General features: G+C 58.0%; 6 protein-coding genes across 6 annotated transcripts; 1 reads left to right on the forward strand and 5 right to left on the reverse strand.

Moving 5' to 3' along the window:
* Positions 1-307: 307 nt before the first annotated feature.
* BKCO1_3000059 (carbohydrate-binding module family 1 protein non-catalytic module family cdh) lies at positions 308-1,726 on the reverse strand (the record flags this gene model as incomplete). The annotated part of the gene is made up of 1 exon (XM_020273940.1): positions 308-1,726. One exon carries the CDS (start codon positions 1,724-1,726, stop codon positions 308-310), a length of 1,419 nt encoding a protein of 472 aa, XP_020129684.1.
* A 4,493-nt stretch (positions 1,727-6,219) lies between these two features.
* BKCO1_3000060 (amp-dependent synthetase ligase) lies at positions 6,220-8,091 on the reverse strand (the record flags this gene model as incomplete). Its single annotated transcript, XM_020273942.1, has 3 exons — positions 6,220-7,038; positions 7,094-7,485; positions 7,566-8,091. 3 exons carry the CDS (start codon positions 8,089-8,091, stop codon positions 6,220-6,222), a joined length of 1,737 nt encoding a protein of 578 aa, XP_020129736.1.
* Positions 8,092-8,635: 544 nt separating this feature from the next.
* On the reverse strand, positions 8,636-11,075 carry BKCO1_3000061 (vacuolar dynamin-like gtpase; the record flags this gene model as incomplete). The annotated part of the gene is made up of 7 exons (XM_020273943.1): positions 8,636-8,804; positions 8,858-9,204; positions 9,263-9,904; positions 9,955-10,705; positions 10,770-10,864; positions 10,926-10,995; positions 11,056-11,075. 7 exons carry the CDS (start codon positions 11,073-11,075, stop codon positions 8,636-8,638), a joined length of 2,094 nt encoding a protein of 697 aa, XP_020129737.1.
* Positions 11,076-11,547: 472 nt separating this feature from the next.
* Positions 11,548-13,947, reverse strand: BKCO1_3000062 (vacuolar atp synthase catalytic subunit a; the record flags this gene model as incomplete). Its single annotated transcript, XM_020273944.1, has 7 exons — positions 11,548-11,604; positions 11,658-12,557; positions 12,609-13,276; positions 13,335-13,468; positions 13,520-13,541; positions 13,600-13,642; positions 13,699-13,947. The coding sequence occupies 7 exons, from the start codon at positions 13,945-13,947 to the stop codon at positions 11,548-11,550; spliced, it is 2,073 nt and encodes a 690-aa protein (XP_020129758.1).
* Positions 13,948-15,257: 1,310 nt separating this feature from the next.
* Positions 15,258-16,110, forward strand: BKCO1_3000063 (gnat family; the record flags this gene model as incomplete). Its single annotated transcript, XM_020273945.1, has 2 exons — positions 15,258-15,693; positions 15,785-16,110. The coding sequence occupies 2 exons, from the start codon at positions 15,258-15,260 to the stop codon at positions 16,108-16,110; spliced, it is 762 nt and encodes a 253-aa protein (XP_020129759.1).
* Positions 16,111-16,821: 711 nt separating this feature from the next.
* Positions 16,822-18,579, reverse strand: BKCO1_3000064 (mitochondrial chaperone bcs1 protein; the record flags this gene model as incomplete). Its single annotated transcript, XM_020273946.1, has 1 exon — positions 16,822-18,579. One exon carries the CDS (start codon positions 18,577-18,579, stop codon positions 16,822-16,824), a length of 1,758 nt encoding a protein of 585 aa, XP_020129762.1.
* Between the last annotated feature and the right edge of the window lie 1,242 nt (positions 18,580-19,821).

The raw sequence follows: 19,821 nt of genomic DNA on the forward strand, positions 1-19,821 counted from the left end.
ATGCACGTCAGAGCATAGTCCACGCGCGAGACTTGGTTGATGTGTGCTTGATTGTCAGGCCTGCTGGCATCCAACAAGTCGGCCAAGGCCGTGACGGAACGACCGCGCGCAAGATGCTGTTAGAAACAATGACAAGTATCCGAAATAGCTGAGAAAGTATGCCACTCGCTTTTTTGATCCAATGTTTTGCGCCCAATTGCTCGCTTCCTTGAACAGATTTTGTCATGGCCCGTGATATCCCTCCAACGAAATGTTTTTTGACTTCCCTTATCTTTTTCCACATGTACTCGAAGGCAGCTTCATGCCTTCAGTTTGCTTCCAATTGCTCGTCGGCCCCTCTCAAAGCCTCCATCGCCCTCTCCAATTCCTCCTCACCGACCATCACCGTCCCGGCTCTTGCTGTGCTGAGATAGCTCATCTCAACTGCGTCGCTACCCTCGCCTTCAAACCCACCGAAGCCGCTGGTGCCGCCGACCAATCTGCCAGCAACGCCGCAGACAATGCCGGTACTTTCGAGAGGAAGATCACGCAGGTCCAACGTGATCGGAACGAGCACATCCTCCTTGGAGCCCAGCAGCACATCTGGCGCGAAGTTGGGAAGAAGGCGCTTTTCCAGCAGGACCGAAGCGGGCTCCGTGTCTGTAAGGGTAAGGGAGAGAAAGGTTGGACGCGGTGCGCTGATCAAGCATTTGACAAGGCCGAGATGCAGCGTGTCCTCGACGGACGGTGGGTGGCCGCGGCTGGCAAACGAGCTGCCATTCAAGGCTCCACCGCTGATGGGTCGCGTAGAGGCACTGTCCTTACTGCCGGCGCATTGGACGAGCTGGATCGACGGATCGACGGCGAAGACGATGTTGCGGCGCTTGAGTAGGGAGAAGGTGCGAGTTTGCAGTTCGTGGATGTTGGCGGGCGGGGGCGTGCCGGGAGGCGGAGGCAACGAGTCGAACGAGGAGGAGCTGGACTTGTTGCGCGTGTGCGTGTTGAACGAGTTGGCGATGGGGTTCACGTAGGACGACGTGGTTTGCTCAAAGGCGAAGCCACGATCCTCAAGTGCCTTGATGACTTGGCCCCGGGCACGGACCGGGACCAGGATGTAGTCGGAGAAGTAGGTGGTGATGAAGAAAATGGAGCTATCGGCACCAGAGGTGTGAGAATATGCTGAGTGCGAGGTGTTTGGAGGTTGGTGGGTCGAACGGCGAGAACGCGCCAGTGGGCTAAAAATAGAGCGGGTGTTCTGCAACTGGGCCTGGTGGGCTACAGGGGGCTGGGGCTGAGGAGAGGTGCTGGGCTGGGGGAGGTCGTGAAGGAGTTGTACGCACATGCCTGCCATTGCCAGCGGGCTGGTTAGCTCGAGGACACGCTGTCCAGCGTCAAGCCCCTCGCCGTCGACTTGCATGACAATGTAGTCTTCATTTGTGATGGACACCTGATCTCTACTTGACGGATCTAGACTGTCGCGCACAGGAGTGAAGAGATCCTCCGCCATTTCACGCGAGCACGCAATCGAGCATTCGACGGGCGTCACGGAGATGTTGGTGAAGGGGTGCTCATAGGCCCACGACTTCTTGGAGCGCGGTGCATTGCTCCCATTTGTGGACGCACTGTCCGAACTGCTCGGGCGGCTCGACGGGAGCAGCAGCTGCAGGATGGGCTGCAGGAAGTTGGAGTAGAGATGCAGCGGGATGTGTATCAGAGCCAGCTGCGTATCCTGGAGATAGAGGACCATGTCAGCAAAGAGAGGGAAGAGTTGGGCGACGAGGTGGTGGGTGGTCGAGGCTAAGCTCTAGGTGCAGGCAACACAGGCACGACGTGCTGGGGCTTTTTAACGCAGCCTTACAACGGCGCCACCGAGGGGCCGGATTGGCTGTCGGCGACGCAAGGCGCAGCTGGGCATGTCAAGAAGGCGCACGGCGCGGCGCAGAGGAAAAAAAAAGCGGAGGCGACGTACGAGAAACTGAATATGGGCGTTGAGCAACGTCATGGAAGCATCCATGGCGGCGGCCCTGACGATACGGGCAGCCGGCGTATGGTGCCAGAGCAGTCAAACAGGCAGCCAGTCGGACAGGCAGCCGGGGCGCGGGCGTGGGCTGGCGGGCTCGCGGGCTCGCGGGCTGGCGGGCTCTGAGACGCTGGCGACGGGGGGCAGCCGGTAGCAGCAGCGCCTGCCCGTCTGGGAGTAGCAGAATCTGGGGAAGCGACAGGCACCACGACCGGAATGCCACGGCCGGATCGGGGAGGCTGCAGTCGCGCTCGGTGTAAGACAGGCTCGCAAAAGCAAGCTAGGGCGACAGCCCGCGTGGGACAGCGGGCGTGCGGTGATTGGGAAGCTGGGGCTGGTGCAATTCGACCGGTACACGGCCCTTGTCCAGCCGGCTCAGCGGTTGATGTCCTCTTGTCCAACGGGCCAGTGCGAAGTGTCGTTCTTGAAGTTCATAACCGTTGCGGCGGGGGAGAGGCGCGAGGGGAGCAGCCGGGGCGGGCGATGGGCGCGCTGGCGGCAATAAGAGCGGGCGGGCGGGCTCAGGTGACGCTGGAGGGCGTTGCGCAGAAGAGGGGGCAGTTCCGGGGCGGCAGGTTGCACGATGCTGCCGTGGGCGTCGAGCTGTCGAGGGCGCGGCGTGGGGGAGAGACGAGACCCTGTGCACTAATGCCTCCGTCCCAAAGCGTCGCGGGAGCAGCAACTCGCGCCAAGACAGTGAGCTGATGCGCGGTGCGGCGCTGTGCTGCGAGTGCTGACGTGCCCGGGTGCGCGAGGCTCTGGGGATATCACGCAGCGAGGGGCGCGCCTGGCGGGTTTTATGCATTGGCCGTGCCCTGGCGGTTGACGGTGGCTAGTGGGGAGGAGCAATCGCCGGCAATCGCAGTCAATCGCAGTCATATGCACGCCCAAGGAACAGGGCTGCATCACGGGTCGGCGCCAGTCAGCTGCGCGGTGCGACGCTGGTGTAGGTTTCCTCGAGCGCCTGCGTCGGCTGCAGCGCGTCAAACCTGCCTCTCTCTTTTGCACCCGCCGTCCGCTCCGCGATAACGCAGCGCCAGGCTTTGCCGCGAGGGGCGCGTCCGTTCCGGGCAAGAGTCAGAGGTCGTCATTTCCTACTCCAGCCGACGCTAAGCGCAGGGTCTACCCGTGGCGTGGACGCGCCTCCGCCCAGCCTCACAGCCTGTCCCGCGCATGCAGCGCTTGACGAGATGCCGGAGCCACGATCGCCGCCTCCCTGCAAGAACGCACGCCTGCTTGTCGCCGCGCGCAGCGTGGTGGCAGACCCTGGCTGTGCAAAAAAGCTTGGCTGCCTCGCACGCGCGGAACAGGCACTCGACCCTCGACCCCCCGGGACCCTCGACCCTCGACCCTCGACCCAGGCCCGCCCTGTGGCCCGCTCGCTGGTCCGCTCGCTTCCGACTCCGCGCCGGACCCGGCACCGGCCGCCCTCCGCTGCACTCGCCGCGCTCGCCGCGCTCGCCGCACCCGCAACACCAGCCATGGCCGCCGAAGAATGACATCAATCGCGGCGGATACGACTCTGCCCGGCGCTGCCACACTGCTGCGCGGCACCCGCATGGGCCACCGCGTCTGCCCGGCGAACACCTGCATGTCTGCATCCCCGGTCTCCGTCGTCGTCGACCCCTCTTCCAGCCCGGCCCGCCTGCCTGTATCGACCATCTCCGTCAGCCGCACAGCCCACCGCGCCCTATAGGCTCTTCTCCCGCGACCACTCCCCCGCTCCACGCCGTGCCACCACTGCGAAGAAAGCCTGGCCGTCGTGTTCGAGTCCTCATCCTTCCCTCTGCAAGCCCCGCCTTCCCTCGAAACAAGCCCCCCTTCGTTTGCTTAGCGTGGGGGGGTTGCTCGCCCATGCCATCATCGACCACGCAACACAGCGGGGCTTCGACAGCTGCAGCTGCGCGCCTATCACCCGTCTGCCACATCTATACAGAACTTCGGCAACCCCCATCTGTCCTTCCCGCCGCCCCCGTGTGCAACACCTGCTAATGCCACCCTCCAGTTGGCCCGCCTCGCCGCCTTGCCTGCCACACATCGTCGGCTACGTGCAGAAGATGCGCCAAGCCAGTCCACTGCAAGGACACCGCCACGTAAACGTCTATCGGCACCCCGACCCGCCAGGCAATGCGCGTTTGCAGTAAGCTGCCACCTTCCTCCGCCAACGACATTGACTTGTGCAACATGATGAAACTTGCCGAGACTGTTGGTTCTGCTTTCCCCTCTCTCCATCCATTGCTTGTTATTCCTTTCTACACGCCACCCCCATCTCAACCAATCCCGCGGGATCCAACTTCTACTACATCTGGCAGCTTGTGCAGGCTCGGCCCAATGCGCACCATGCAGTAGATACGGTTTAGTGACGTACGCACATCACCCAACATCCGCCGCGGAATCCAGAAATGAGTTCATTCTTGTCACGCGGTGGCAATGCTAGCGTGAGTAGAATACTGGGCTGGACCTGTTATGTTCGTCCGCTTTTACAAGTCCGCTTAACCCTCCCACCAACCAAAAGCATGAAACAACGTATGCATTTCCATACCCGCCCCATGCGGTGCGGTGGTAGTGGGCCTTTTTCTCCGACGTCCCGTTATTCTCACCTAAGTTCTCGCCCCCACCTTGTCTCCCATCGGTGCAAGGCCTCGTCGAACAGACGAGCCGGGGCAAAAAGTCTTCCAGGAGCGTACTTGCAGCAAAAAAGTTCTGCACACGCGGAGGGACGCGCGTGCGCATGTATGTAGAACGGTACCTGGCTCCCCCCACGTGGGATTGAAGTTCGATTGATGGGGTGCGCAGGTCACTGGTGAAACACGTTTCGGCGAAAGGTGCTTAACAATATTGCATTGTATTCCATCAAAATGCCTCGCCGCCCGCACGTGGTGTGCCTGAGTATCCACTCGTCTTCTGCCAGCTCCCTGGCAGAGCTGCGCTTTTCCGGTTCCTACTATAGCATCTTCCGTATAAAGCGTAGGAAACACCCTCTGTCTTCTTCTTTATCTTCTCCCTCGAGAGATGTTTCCCTATACTCGAGTGGTGTCGATTCTAGAGTAGGGACCCCCGCACAAAAGCCACCTGAGATAAAAGAAAAAAGCGTGGTTAGCGAAAATAAATACCTTTAAGTAGGCATTCTAGAAGCCAGAGACCGCTTGGCTTACCAGCCTCGGAGAAAACCTTGGGAGCAAGGTTCGCCCGGGCAAGAAGGCTCGGCGGTAGAGGCCCGAGAAGGGCCATCATTTCAGCGAGATGGGCTCGGCTCGGCCCCGGTACGTCTCGAACTCTGGATCGTGGCCGGTAAACAAGTACTCGCCCTCGAAGGCGTCCCAGACCTGCGAGTGGAAAGAGAGGTTATGTCAGCCAGAGCGCACTTACTCAAGTAATCAATATACTACTTACCACGCACCCCACGTTCTATATCTCGACGCTGTACGTCCCACGGGATATCTAGAATGATTTCTAGCGCCCGATAGATATTAGGCTGGATGTCTTCCCGGTGCTCGGTATCCAGCTCACTTCCCATAGACTTACCTTAGATGCCGTGCTAGCCACACGGTCGAAGTCGTTCCGAACCCCAGCTTCCCCACGACCTGATAACGTACGGCCGCGGAAGATTTAATTCGCCTATCCGGACAGGATAGTACCAGGATGCAACGTAATAGTTAGGAATGGTCTCCTCTTCGACCTTCTCATCTTCGGGAATCGGGACGAACCTCTTATTTGGAAAGGCGAGTGACTTGCACGCGCGGCTGAACAATCGCCCACACAAATCTAGAATCCCGTTAACATATAAAAGAGCCTTTTCAAGGGAGCGGACGAGACGCCCTAGGTATCGTCTGCGACCTACGGTCGTACGTGAAAGCATAATAAGCGGGTAGGTAGCGTAGTTTATGACTACAGACCAACAGGTTGTTGACCGCCTCTCGACTGCGAGGGAGGCAATGATCGCAACTGATACGCCACCGAAGACAAGACAATAACAACAACAGAGCATTTATGACCGCTTGCATGATAATGATCCGCATATCCATAAAAAGATGCCCAAGTCTAGAAAAGAAAAAAGAAAAATTCTTCCCCTCCCAAAGCATACTCACTCAACCACAACACTCACGGTTCCGTCCTCAACCCACTTCCAAATCTTGAAATGAAGGGGAAAGAACTTGCTCTCTATACATCCCCACCCAACGGGGGACTAACGGAATAATCAGAAAACAAAACCGCTCCCCTCAAACGTAAGCCAAACAACCATCATCCCTCACCCTCCCGACCACAGGCAAGACGGCCTTCCCGCCCGCCACGCTCGGCCCCATGACGACGACCTCGCCCCTCGCCTCGTCGTCCGTCGTCTTGTGCTCGGGTGTGTCCACCAGCTTGATCTCGACGCTGGCCGTCGGCGCGCCGAAGTGGCCGTACTGCTTGCCCTTGCCGCTCGTCGACAGCTGCGACTGCGACTGCAGCTCCTCGCGGCGGTAGTCGTACACGTTCGTCTGCGTGACGGCGCCCGCGACCCGGGCCGCCGTGAGCGCGTACACGACGCGCGCGTGGAGGTAGATGCGCAGGTCCGACAGGTCGGCGCTGCTGAGCGGCGGCGCGTCCAGGGCGCCCGCGCGCTCCGACACGTGCACGAGGCGCAGCTTGCCGGGCGTGGTGCCGACGGCGGCGCGCGTGGGGGCGTTGAGCTTGGTCAGCAGCGTGTTGGTCGGCAGCTTGCCGGAGCTGGTCATGGCGCGCGTCTCGGTGTAGTGGGCGAGCTTCTTGACGCCGCTGACCACGGAGGCTGAAGTGGCGCTGTGCAGGTTGGCAGCCGTCTCGGCGGAGATGGAGATGACGGTGGGGGCGACGCCACGCGTGGCGAGGCTGAGTTCGACTCCAGGGCCGGCAACAGACGTGATGGCGAGGGAGGCGTGGCTGAAGAGAGCGGCCATGGTCAGGGCCAGCGTGTACGAGCTGGTAAGAGAGTCGGCGGGGAGGAAGAGATCCGAAGGAGAAAGACGCTGCCCGGCAGGCAGTGCAGAGATCAAGCTAGCAATGGCAGCGGACATATTCTTGGGAGAGTCAGCAGCTTGCATCAAAAGTTTGGGGAAGAGTCTTCAGTCTCACCTGCTGCGTGAATTCGACAGTTTCTCCTTCTGAGCCCTCACGATCTTGCCAGATGGTGATGACATTCGGGGCCTTGTCACCTGTCACGTACTGCGGCAGCTCGGTGGTGGTGCTGGCCGCGTTATCCTGCACCAGCTCATGCCAAGTCGAGACCTCAATCTTGCCGCCAGCCCCCTCAGGGACCTCGTTCCAATCGACGTGCCTGCTGGTCTTCTCAACGACCCAGACAGCCTGCTTCAGATTCGGAACGCCTTGGGCAACATCGCTCAGTGGGATGGAGCCCGCCTCAGCAATGAGTGAGTCGGCACCGCTGTGCTGGAGCATAGCCACGACGACATTGTGCGGTTGATTGTACGGGATCAGGACGGGTGAGAAGCCGTAGAAAGCGCCGGCTGCAGAGGGGCATCACATCAGTCAAGGTCATGGGCTAGGGAAAAGGGGCTGACAATGGGACAAAGGCTGTAAAGCATACCAAATATAGTGGTGAGCAGCTCGATGGAGTTGGGCAGGTAGACGGCCACACGCTTGCCGCCGTGCTCCTTGACGTGGTTGCCTAGGATATTGATCTCCTTTGTAACATCGTCGAAGCTGTGCTCGACGGCTTCCTTGCCAATGACAGTGAGGATGGTGCCAGGGCTGCGCACTGGCTCGCCCTGGTCGGCAGGGAGCGTGCCAAGCACCTTGCGCCAGACGTCGCGCAGGTCGCCGTCGCGGCGCTCGTAGCGCTGCTGGCCGGGAATGCTGAGACCGGTCTGCAGAGGGTAGCCGTGCGGGACGTGGGGGCTGCGGTAGATGGCGGATTCGCCGGGCTGGCGGATGCCAGCAGCGACGGAGCTGCGCTGCAGCAGCATGGGGTGAATGTCCGGGTCCTCAAGGCCCAGGTAGATGGTGTAGGCCAGGAAGCCGGCGATGGCCAGCACCAGCAGGGTCGTGGTCGAGTTCCATCCGGAAAACAGCTCCACGAGCTGCTGATCAAGCTGTTCTACAACACCGGCCATGATTGCAGCATCGAGCGGTCGTGGTGGTGCGGGAGGGGAGGTGGGTGGAGTTGGCTGGGTGGAGCGCGTAACGGCGGCTTGATGGCGGGGACAGCAGGGCTGACGGCATCCAGGGTCCGTCCGCCGGATCCCGAACGAGCCGGCCCCGACACGCCATCCATCCCGCCCGACACCGGCGGCTTTCTCACTTGCTTGCGCACGAGTACGTCCGTACACAATATACAATCGATTACTCTCCCGTGCCGCCAGCCCCAGCCCCGCAGGTATCGCGTAACACATCCTCATTCGAAACAGCCAAAGCGTAAACCAACAGCGTCGTAACCTCACTGAAGCTATTGCTCCCCCGCCTTCGCCTGATGATGATCTAGTCTTAACACGTGAAATCCGTTACATACCGTGTCCCAAGCTCCTCCAACGCAAACAGCCTACCTCTTTGTGACCGGAAAAGAATAGGGACAACATGAACCATGAAAGTGAGGCCGCAATAAGCTCCGGAGCTCGGACCCTAAACGCCTTGCCTTCTTCCCCGCCAAGCTTGGTGCACCTACTGCACCTGGTTGACGATCTCTTGAGCCCGCGTTAGCGACTCCACCATCTGCTGGCACTCCTTCCTTCTGCGGACAGTGTACTCGCTCTCCTTGAGCAAGTCGTCCAGCTCCTCCGTGCGGTACATCATCTCGAGGAACTCGCGCTGCATTTCGTCCTTCGTAAAGCTGTGGCCCTTGCGTTAGCTTCCTTCTTCCCTCATGTCGTCATCGAAACTTACCTCACGAGGGTCAACATGATGGCCTTGGGGACCATGTCGATCATAGTCCTCTTCACAATGTTGAAGTACGAGCTGATGAGCAGCTTGATGACCTCGACCTCCTGCGCCTCCTTCTCTGAAAGGGTGCCGCTGGCCTTGAGCTGAGGCGGCGGCGCCTCCATAGCCGCCATCTTCTTCTTGTTTTTGCTGGCAAAGAAGCTGCCGAAGAAGCCACTGCCGTTTTCGCCATCGATCGACGGGCTGGCCGACCTCGGAGGAATGGCCGTCGGAGGCAGCGGCTTGCCAGTCTTGGGGTCGACCTGAGTGGGCTTCGCCGCATTATGACGCTCGTGGACGATGGCCATGGCCTAGATCGCGAGAAGTTAGCCTTTTGTCTCATTCCAGTAGTGCGCCATCTTCTCTTACCCTAGAGCCGTTGATGAAGTCAGGGTGGCCGGTGTTGATGTAGCAAGCCTCCATGGCGACCAGATCCTTAACAAGCTTGTTGGTAGGTTCCATGGCCTTCTTGAAGAAGTGGACCGCAACGGCGTGAAACTTCTCCTTCAGAGCCGGGTATCTCCTGAACATGGGCTTGGCGAGGAGCTGGCCGAGGATACGGATGAGTTCGTCGTACACTAGAGAAACACACTTCAAGCTAGGATCTTCGAGCCTCTTGATCTGTTGCTTGACGATCAACTCGAAGGCAGTAGTGCCAACGAAGAGCGCAGGTGCTGAACCCGACGAGTTGTACAGAACCGTCCTGATGTCGATATCCTTGACCTGGTCGAAGGGGTCCACGGCCTTGACACCGTTGGAGTAGAGCTCGTGGTAGACGAAGCTGATACGAGCACCTCCAGACAGCTCGATACTGGAAAGCTCTTGGTTGTTACCCTCCAGCACAGACCGGTATTCGTTCGAGAACTCGGTGATCATGTTCAGGACGATGTTCGACGAGTTCCCGAGAATCGAATCACCGAGCTGCGCAAGTTCGACCGAGTATTTCTGAAGCGAGGAAGCGATTCGTGCCTTGATGTCGGGGAGAGTCTGCTTGATGTGCATCATCAAAATCTACAGGAGAGTCAGTCTCGGCCTTTTTTCTTCCGTCGATTTGAACCCACCAAGTTTAGCTTGCGCGCAAGGTAAGGAGTACCGCAGTACGCGCTCTTGTTTCTGTACGCCTTGTGGTTCTCAAAGTATTGCCTCTCGTGCTCGAGGGCGTACGAGATGGGCTTCTTGTTCTCGATATCCCTCTGTCCACGGTTGACGACGGGCACGTATCCCAGACGCAGAGGGATGATGCGACCGGCCAGAATGTCGACAACGTCAGTGCCCTCGTCCATCAGGTCAACCTTGGTCAGCACACCAATGGTTCGCTGTCCCTCTGGGTCAACCTCGCGCGCCAGCTTCAAACCATCGGAGTTTGCCAAGTCGGTGTTGGCGGCGGTAACAGCCAGTATAATAGCATTGGGCTTGCTAATCTGCTTGAGGACCATCTCCCTAATCTGCCTCTCGATATCCCTTGGCTGATCGCCAATGGGCACCTTCGTCAGACCGGGCAAATCGACCAGTGTGAGCGTGAGCACGTTTGGCGAGTATATGCGCAGGTTGATGGGGGCCGGGGAGATGCCAGCATTGCGTCCGGTCTTCGCCTCCGTCTCTCGTACAATCTCCTCTCTAATCTTATTGAAGTCGTGGAACTTCTGGCCAGGAATGTGCAGGAACTCGCCCCACTCGTCGACGTTGGACTGGCTATCGGTAGTACCCTCGACGGTTTCGCTAGTTCCATTGGGTGTCTTGGATGTGGAGGCGCGGTTGATGAGCTGGAGGATGAGGGGGCGCCGCGTAACAATGCCGGTACCTCGGGGCAAGCTATGGCAACAGGTATCAGCTTCAGGCTCCAGGATTTCAGGGACGATATGGGTTTTGTGCGCACAAATCTCTGCCCACTATGTTTTCTAGCACCGAACTCTTTCCGCTGGATTGGGAACCGACGACGGCAATCTGGGGAAGATCTATGGGGTTTTGGACCTGGAGCAAGGCATTAGCATTTCTGCGGTGCGCGGCGGTGTAGCAACGGGCGGTGACGTACGCCGACAGTGGTGAAAACATCCTGGAGCCTGTTGACGAGGGTGATCAGGCCCGGATCATTGACGTTTATGCTAAAATTCGTCGTGTCAGCCAGATGCCGTCTCGAGGGCGCGCGCGCGCAGGAGCCATACGCAGTGGGGTTCGCCGTCATGGTGGGCGGCAGGTGTCTGGGCGATATCGCAAAGTCCGTGAAGGAGTTTGGGAACTGGACAAAGCAGGCCGTTCGCGCACGAAACAAGACCAGATACGCGTAGGTGGGAAGCGTGCGAAGAGCAAAGTTGTGCGGTGTTGAAGCTTGCTGGCACGTTCATCATAGGAGAGCGCAGCCCGCCAAGCAACAGGGCCCGACCCAGCGACGCCAACTGTGGCAGGGGTGGCGCATGCGCCGCGTGGACCGGGGCCCAAAAACAGTCACCAGGCCCGCCGATGCGGCCACACGACGCAGCCCAAGCCCAGTTTTTTTGCAACGCAAAAGAAGAGTCATCATGTACATTCTATCTACGCAGTCTTGGCTCGACTGCGAAGCAATTTCAAGAAAAGAAGCCGCGTTGCTTGCAGCGCTTCCAACAGTGCTACACCGCCTCGTCCAACCTCGTCCACCTGAAACCCTTGACCTCCACCATCTACTCGTCGGTCACGGATGCAAACTTCTCCTGCATCTTCTGGTACAGCTCCTCGTACTGCGGTAGCGTTAGCACGTATTTCCCTACTGTTGCGCCTCTCTTGAACGTACCTTCTTTGTGATCTTCTCCTCACCCTCGTTCGGCACTTCGAACTTCATGCTCCTCAGTTGTGTCTGGATGTCCGACGTCGCCTCCCTGATCTTGGACCAGCTCTGGCCCTGCGCGACCGCCTTCTGTGCCTCGTCGTGGAAGCCCATCATGGCCTTCATCATCCACTCCGTCTTCCACAGCGGGCAGAACTGGTCGTAGTCACTGTAACCGTTCTGCTGCAGGAAATCTTCCTTGATGAGAGTGGCCACATCCAGCGTGATCTTATCCGAGTCGCCCAGCGCAGACTTTCCGACAAGCTGCACGACCTGGTCCAAATCCTCCGAAGTCGAGAGCAGCTCCTTGATCTTGGCACTCAGGCGAGGGAAGTCGGGGTTGTGCTCCTGGTAATACTTCTCGAGAGAGGTGGTGTACTTGCTGTAGGAAGCGGACGTGTTGACCGAAGGGAAGTGTTTACGCTGAGCCAGCTTCTTATCAAGACCCCAGAAGACCTGCACGATACCAAGAGTGCTGCTGGTGACAGGGTCCGAGAAATCACCACCAGGCGGGCTGACAGCTCCAACGATACTGACACTGCCATTGCGGTCAGGGCTACCAAGCGCAGTCACACGGCCGGCACGCTCGTAGAAGGACGCCAGCTTGGCACCAAGATAGGCGGGGAAACCCTGATCAGCAGGCATCTCACCAAGACGACCAGAGATCTCACGAAGGGCCTCGGCCCAACGAGAGGAGGAGTCAGCCATCATAGCAACATTCTTGCCCTGGTCACGGAAGTACTCGGCGACAGTGATGCCGGTGTAAATCGAGGCTTCTCTTGCGGCGACAGGCATGTTGGAGGTGTTGGCGATAAGGGTAGTGCGCTTCATGATGGGCTCCTTGCGGCCGCCAACATCAATAGTAAGCTAGCATTGGGTTAGCACAAGTAGTCATTTTGACAGTCGGAGAGGGCGTACCTCGGGGAAATCCATCAGGACTTCGGCCATCTCGTTACCGCGCTCGCCGCATCCGACGTAGACAATGATGTCACTGTTGGAGAACTTGGACAAACTCTGCGAAATGACAGTCTTGCCGCAGCCGAAAGCACCGGGAATGCAAACGGTGCCGCCCTGGACACTGGGGAACAGAGCGTCCAGCACACGCTGACCGACAACCAGCGGCGAGTCCGAGAACAGCTTCTCGTTGACGGGACGGGGCACACGGACGGGCCAGTTGTGCATCATGCTGAACTCAGTCTTCTTGCCGTCAAACTCAACCTCCAGAATGTTCTCATCCACGGTGTAGCTGCCCTTCTCGGCGATGCGCGTAATGGTACCACGCGCCCTGGGGGGCAGGAGGATCTTGTGCTCGCTGAGGAGGGAGTTCTCGAAGACGGCACCGAAAACATCACCACCAGTGATATGATCGCCAACCTTGAGGCTTCCGGGGGTAAAGTCCCACTTGATCTGGCGGTCCAGCGCGGGCACGTCAATGCCACGGGGAATATAGATGCTGTTGGAGACATCGGAGATGCTGCGGAGGGGACGCTGGATACCATCGTAAATGGTTTCCATCAGACCGGGGCCGAGCTCGACAGAGAGAGGCTTTCCAGAGCGGACGACAGGGTCGCCGACAGTGACACCAGCTGCAACGTATCAGAGGGCTGCTTCATGACCTCGGCGGATTCAATGTGCCGAGCTTACCAGTCTCCTCATAGACCTGAATAGTAGCCTTGTCGGCGTCGATTCTAATGACTTCACCGACCAGCTTATCATGACCGACGCGGACCAGTTCGTACATGGCACAGCCAATCATGTTCTCGGCGATGATGACGGGACTGTAGGATTATCAGACGGCGTGAGAACGGGGCGGAGCGTGGACGACGTACCCGGAAACGGAGAAGACGGAGCCTTGAGGAAGACTGCAGTCAGCGCTTGGAGGCAATGATGGCGGGGGCATTCATCATACCATACTGCTCTTCGCCGGCTTCCTGGACCTTACGCTGGTTCTTCTGTTTGGTCACCGCATCAGCCACCGCTCTTTGGGGAAGACGATTGTCGGGCTTACGGGCGGCATGTTGGAGTCTGCAGGCGGGCGGGCGTCAGCGGGCAGAGTTCTGAAGCGGATGGGTTGTCGGGAGCGCGTGTACTGGGGCGAGTCGGGAAGTGGGACCTCGTAGGGTGCTGGACGGTCGTCGTCCTCGTCAAGCTCGGAGTGCGATGGAGTCTGGGGGCGCTGGACAGCGAGGTTCGCGGTGCTGGATACAAGCTCGAGAAGAGAGGGCCGGGACTTGAGCTGGGGACGGAAACCGAGCATGCAGCACCCGAGGCGGTGGGTTCGAGGATGATGAGGTGGGTTGGGCAAGCTGTGTTCAAGCTGCGGTCGTCACAAGCTGCTGCACGGATCCCGGTCGGCTTGGCGCCGCCTAACAAATCGCCCCGCTGTGCGAATACGCGAACACTCGATGCTGCAGGGGCCTGGAGATAGAGCCTTGTCGAATGACGTGCCAGAGGGTGCTTGGATGCTGCGAAGAGCCTGCCAGCAGGCCCAGAGCGTGCCGCCATCCGTCGTGCCCAACGACGACCGCCGTCCCGCTAGGCTGCATTGGTGCTCTCGAGCCCTCTTGCTGTCGCGCATCTGGGGATCATCTGGCACGCGCCACAACCACGCCTGATCTTGGGTGCACCTCACTGACAATCCGCCGAAGAAGTCGTGGCCGCCAGCTGGGGAACGCAGCAGACTTGACCCTCAGCTGTCGCTGTCGTTCGCTACGTTCTCCCCGTTGCGCACGGTCGCACCATCAAATCTCATTGAATGTCGTCCAACGTGAAGAGTAGGCAGCGGAATCTTGTATCTATTGTTTTAATACTTGCATTTACATTCGGATATCTGCTTCAGCTACTGATGGAGAAATGGTCGGTCGTTCAAGTCCACATCTGCGTCGGCACGCTTGCTTCAACTCCCACAGAGACCGCCTGTGAAAGAGGGTGCAACCAAGCATATGCCTCCATCTCTTGTAACTCTTCCAATAATGCCTCCATCATGCCGCCACAGCAGCGTTCGGCAAAATCCGCGACGCAACCTTGGAAAGGAATGCCTCCAAGTGGCAGCAGGCTCTCTGAACCCCACGAAAGAAGCAGCGCGACTGGACTTAATGGTCTGCGCCAAGGGCTGGCCGGGCCAATGGCCAGTCCTTGTCCCGCATCAAATGCAGCTAGCACACAAAGGGTACACCCCGCGTCACCGCTTCACCATATAAAGTGGCCGCTTCCTCGCTAATCACGCACACCCCGTGGCCGCCTCCAACCACCTCCTCACCCCGCTCTGCCACGATATAGTTACCTGCCGAAAGCGCTCACGGAGGCTGGCACAGATTCGCAGATACCGCACGGCGTCTTCGCATACGGTGGCCCTTTTGCTCTTCAAACCTCCAATCTCAGCTGTCTGTTCATAGTGTTTGCGAATAAACGTCTTTACTTTTTGCCAGCTTTCTGATGTCCTTCGTCCCGAATATTCGGGTTTGATTGTTCTCTTGGCCTTGCTCATCTCTCAATATTTCCTTCAAGTCTAGCACCTTTGGAACCGATTCGTTACCAAGAAAGAAAAAAAGCGAACAAGAAAAAAAGATGCCATTCAAAGTCCAACCAACCACCCTCTCCGATATACCCCAACTCGTCGACATCTACTTCGCCTCCATCTCTAGCAACACCTTCAGCAGCGCCATATTCCCCGACACGCCCCCCGTGCGGCAATGGTGGATCGACACGCTCTCACGCTCACTGCAACACCAAAAGGGCGTCGCCATGTACAACCTGCTCGAATACGCCTCCGGCACCGCCACTCCCGTTTTCGCCAACAACGAAACAAACCAGAACAACAACATCATCGCTTTCGCCAAATGGGTGCGGCCGATGGAAAGCGCCGCAGCGACGGCGGACGACCCCCCGACCGTCGAGACACCACCACCGCCAACCGACTGCGACCAAGCGCTCTTCACGCGCTACTTCACAGAGCTACACCAACGCCACGAATCCTACATGGGCACGAACAACCCACACTGGTGTACATACTCCCCCCCCCCACATCCCCACCTCCCCCAGCACACTTGGAAACACGCACTCACACACGCACTCCTCACACACGCACTATACAGACCTCGAACTCCTCGCCACCCACCCCAGCTGCTCGCACAAGCGCCGGGACGCCGCCGCGGCCGCCCTCGTCAACCACGTGCTCGGCGGCGGCGGTGACTGCATCAACGCCGGCTACGACGCGTATCTGGAAGCGGGCCCGGGGGGGTTGATGTCGACGACGTACGGGCGGTTGGGGTTCGAGAGGAGGGGTGGGTTCGTTGTGGAGGGGAGGGGGGAGAGGTGGGAGGGGGTGGTGATGGTGAGGGAGGGGGGGAAGAGGGAGGGGGAGGAGAAGAAGGAGACGATGGGGGAGGGGGAGGGGGAGGGGAGGGGGGAGCAGGGCTGAAGTGTGGGATGGTGGCTGTGTGGAGCACGGGGTTGGGGCATATCAATGTGTGGGTGGGGGGGTTGACGCGTAAGGAGGCTTGTGTAGGTGTTATGGTGGGACATTGTTCAGTTCCTTTCCATGGCCGGTTCGGAGTTTAAAACGACATAACGACATAGTGATTCGCTGAAAAGGCAATCATTCAGCAAGTCAAAAGTCGTGATGACATGATATTTACGATGAATATGGAGGCTGTCTTTCGTACGCTCTTCCATGGCGGTCTTCCTCGTCATCCAAATGTGCATCAGAGACGTGGGGGAAAAAAGGCTTGGTAAACAGGACTCGGCCCAAATAAATGACGATCACTCCCTCATCTCTTAAGTCAGCTCAAAGCTACATTGGGCCATAATACAGTTGAATACTGCCACTAAGCGATTAACGTCTATCCACTTTTTTCGACGACCCCTTCGATACCGGAATAGGAAAAAGGAAAGGACAGTTCCAAACAATAGCAGACTGGAACAGACTGGAAATTATCATCGACCCTCTTTTGTAACAATAACGAAGCTGCTCACTATGAAAGCGCAGCCACCCGTCAATCATCCCCCATGCTAATCTTGTTGGCGTCACAGAGCCAATCGTAATCTTACCTCTCATATCGAACCCCTCTTCGTGACAGAGGCGGTTGTGCGCATTCTCGCTCGAAAAGATTACGAAACAGACGTATAGCTCTCACTGTACCCTGACAACCTTCTCCTTCTTCTCCTTTGCCTCTAACAAAGCCTTGCACCATTCGTCCACCTCTGCCAACGCCCGCTCTGGCTCTTTCTTGCGTGTAAGCAAGAAATTCTGCACCTCAGCCGGTGACAGCTTGCCTTCAGGCATATGTCCCATGAATTTCTCCGCCATGCGGCAGAGTTCGTCTTTAGAGAGAGCAGGGAGAGCGACCGAGGTGGGGAGCTTTGGTATGACCTTCTCGTCACTAGGTGCTTTAGCTGCGCCATTGAGACTAGCCTTGGTGTGTGAATTGCTGTTGAGGCGCCGACTGGCGTTTTTGTTTGGCTGGCTGTCTTCATCGGGCGAGTACATACGAATGAAGATATCGCGCATCTGCTCGTGCGTCGCCAGGCTGAATTCGACCTGCATATCGACACGGCCAGGTCGGATCAGCGCATCGTCGAGCTTTTCCGGGTGGTTGGTTGTCATGACGAGGACGCGGCCTTCGTGTGTAGCGACACCATCAATGGCGTTGAGGAGCCCAGAGAGGGAAATGCCTTGCTTGTTATCGTCGGCTTGCTTCTGCTTGCGGTTTGCTGTCGTGAGGGCTTTGGCAAGCGACTCTGCGCTGAACTCCTCTTTCTTCTTGTTGGGGTTCGCCGCCTCCTCTTGGTCGCTCTTCTCATCACGGAGGAGACCAGCACTATCGATATCTTCTAGGAGGACGATGCAGCGCTGCGGAAGATTGTTGAACAGACGATTCAAATCGGACTCTGTCAGGGTCGGTTCAAGCAAGGAGATATTGTAGATGTCAAGTCCGAAAATGCCGGCCAGAGCGTAAGCCAAGCTTGTCTTGCCAACACCGGGGGGTCCGTGGAACAAGTACCCTCGACGGTAAGGGATTCCACGCGTGGCATACCAGCGCGGGCTGGAAGGATGCAAGTATTCATTGATATCGGCAATGATCTTCTCCTTCTGAGATGGATCCAAAGCCACGGTGTCCATTGGCCGAGACGGTTTGGCCCTGAGACGATCCCAGGCACCGGCGTATCTTGACCGATCCTTGCTGGCAGGCCGGCGGATGACCGTCATTGCCGTCTCCTTGTCGATTGACCAGAATTTGATGTGATCAAGGAGCGTCTTGATAGGCAAGGTGCTGCGACCAATGCAAGAGAGCTTGATAAGTTCTTCGTCCCTGCGGCTCGGTTGAAATGGATTGGGCGCCACTTCTCTTCGTGACCGATCGAACATGTACAGTCCGCCGTCGTGGAAGAAGTGGTGGCTGCCAAAGTATGGTTCATAACGAGGAGGAATCTTGGCAGACCACTTTCCGTAGTTAAAGATTCCCTGCTCGTCCATGGCGCCGTCGGTAGCCTCTTCGGATTCTATGCCGGACATGCCATAACGAGTTACTGCTTTGATGGATCTAGAAACCTTAGACATGCGTTGGTCGGCAATCCATTCCAGGACCGAGTCGTAAAGATCGTCCGAGTCGTCGATGTAAACATTCGACATGTAGCAATTTTGGAATAAAGAGAAAGCCTTGACCCAAATATATGTGACGGACGTAACGACCGCAAAGGCCAAAAGGCCAATGGAAACGAGCACGCCGATATCAAATCCGAATGCGTCGAAGATGAACCTTGATATCAGACTGTAGCCCGGAATGAAGGCTTCCAAGATGTTGCTGGGCAGCTCCGTAAGATTGGTAGCGGTGCCATTGAGGGGCTCACTCTGTGAGTCCAAGACACCGCGGAGTTTCTTGAAGTCCATATTGGAGAGTTTCGAAGAGTGAAGCTGTAAAATGAATCGAAAGAGAGAACTCGGCCAAGTGATGGATCTGGAGACTTTTATGCAGTGTCGTAGCGGTGCCTAGCCGCTGCGGTTGATGACTGGAAAGTGCGTTGCCTGATATGACAGTCCGACGCTCCGCAACGGATGTTGACTTCTTTGAGCCCGGGGTTCGAAGGCAACGTCCTGATGTTGGATGTCCTTGATCAACGATTGAACTTGTTCCGCTCCACCAAGAGCACGCGAAGACGAACGGGCCAGGTGCTGCAGCCTGGATCCAATATGAGAGCAAATTCAGTCTCTAGGCAGAGACAGTTGCCCGACACGCTCTGGATTCTCGTCCGTCCCCACTTCGGATGCGGCGTCAATCCTATTTAGCCTCAATGTGCTCGTGTTGGTCAGACAGGAAGCAACTGACAATTAATTGCCTGGCGCCACGGTCCGTGTACGGTTGACCGTGAGAGCCGCAAGATGAAAACGGAGCTGAGGATGCGCGCCTCGCGCAAGGATCGCAATGCTTCCCCACAGTGAGATTATCGCCGATGGTGGTACGAATCAGATGCGGCTGTAGACGAGCTGCAAGACTGAGAGGCTGGATTACAGCCTTGTCGAGCGGGGCGCGTGCCGGCGTACGGAATGGGAAAGTGTAGCGATGATGCAGAGCAGAGCCGCAGAGATGAGCAATCAGGCAAATGCTGCGGGATCGGCGTAAGCACAGGTTCGGCGGAGCCTGCTGCCTGCGAACTCACGAGATGCCTGCTGGAGCCGCAACGGTATCCGAACGGTCTTATATTCGGTCGCCTCGGTGTGCGCGATGGAGGCCGTCGGTGTTGAAGGAGTGCAGGTCCTCGGACGAGCTGATGACGAGAAGGCGGTGCATTGCCACAGCGAGCAGGAAGTGCTTGCCACCGCCCTGGGAGGCAACGGCGACGCGCGGTAGCTCCCACATAGCGGGGGCGAGCGCCACTCATCGTCAGCTAGCCGCAGCAGCTGACCACTACTATATTAACATGACGGAGACCCCGTTGCAGAGTTCATCCTGTTGGTCGTGCTGGTGGTGGGTGAGGTGCGCGGACTTGGGGCGGAGCATCGCAGCGTTCACGGTGACGGGGCCACGGCTCGGGCACAACGGCGATGGGCGATGCAAGGAGCGCGCCAGTCTCACAGCCAGCGCCCAGTCAACAGCGCGCGGCGGATGCTAGCAGCTATGAAGGTTTTCAGCGC

Source organism: Diplodia corticola (genome assembly GCF_001883845.1).
Source record: "Diplodia corticola strain CBS 112549 chromosome Unknown scaffold30, whole genome shotgun sequence".
Classification (NCBI taxonomy): Eukaryota; Fungi; Ascomycota; class Dothideomycetes; order Botryosphaeriales; family Botryosphaeriaceae; genus Diplodia; species Diplodia corticola.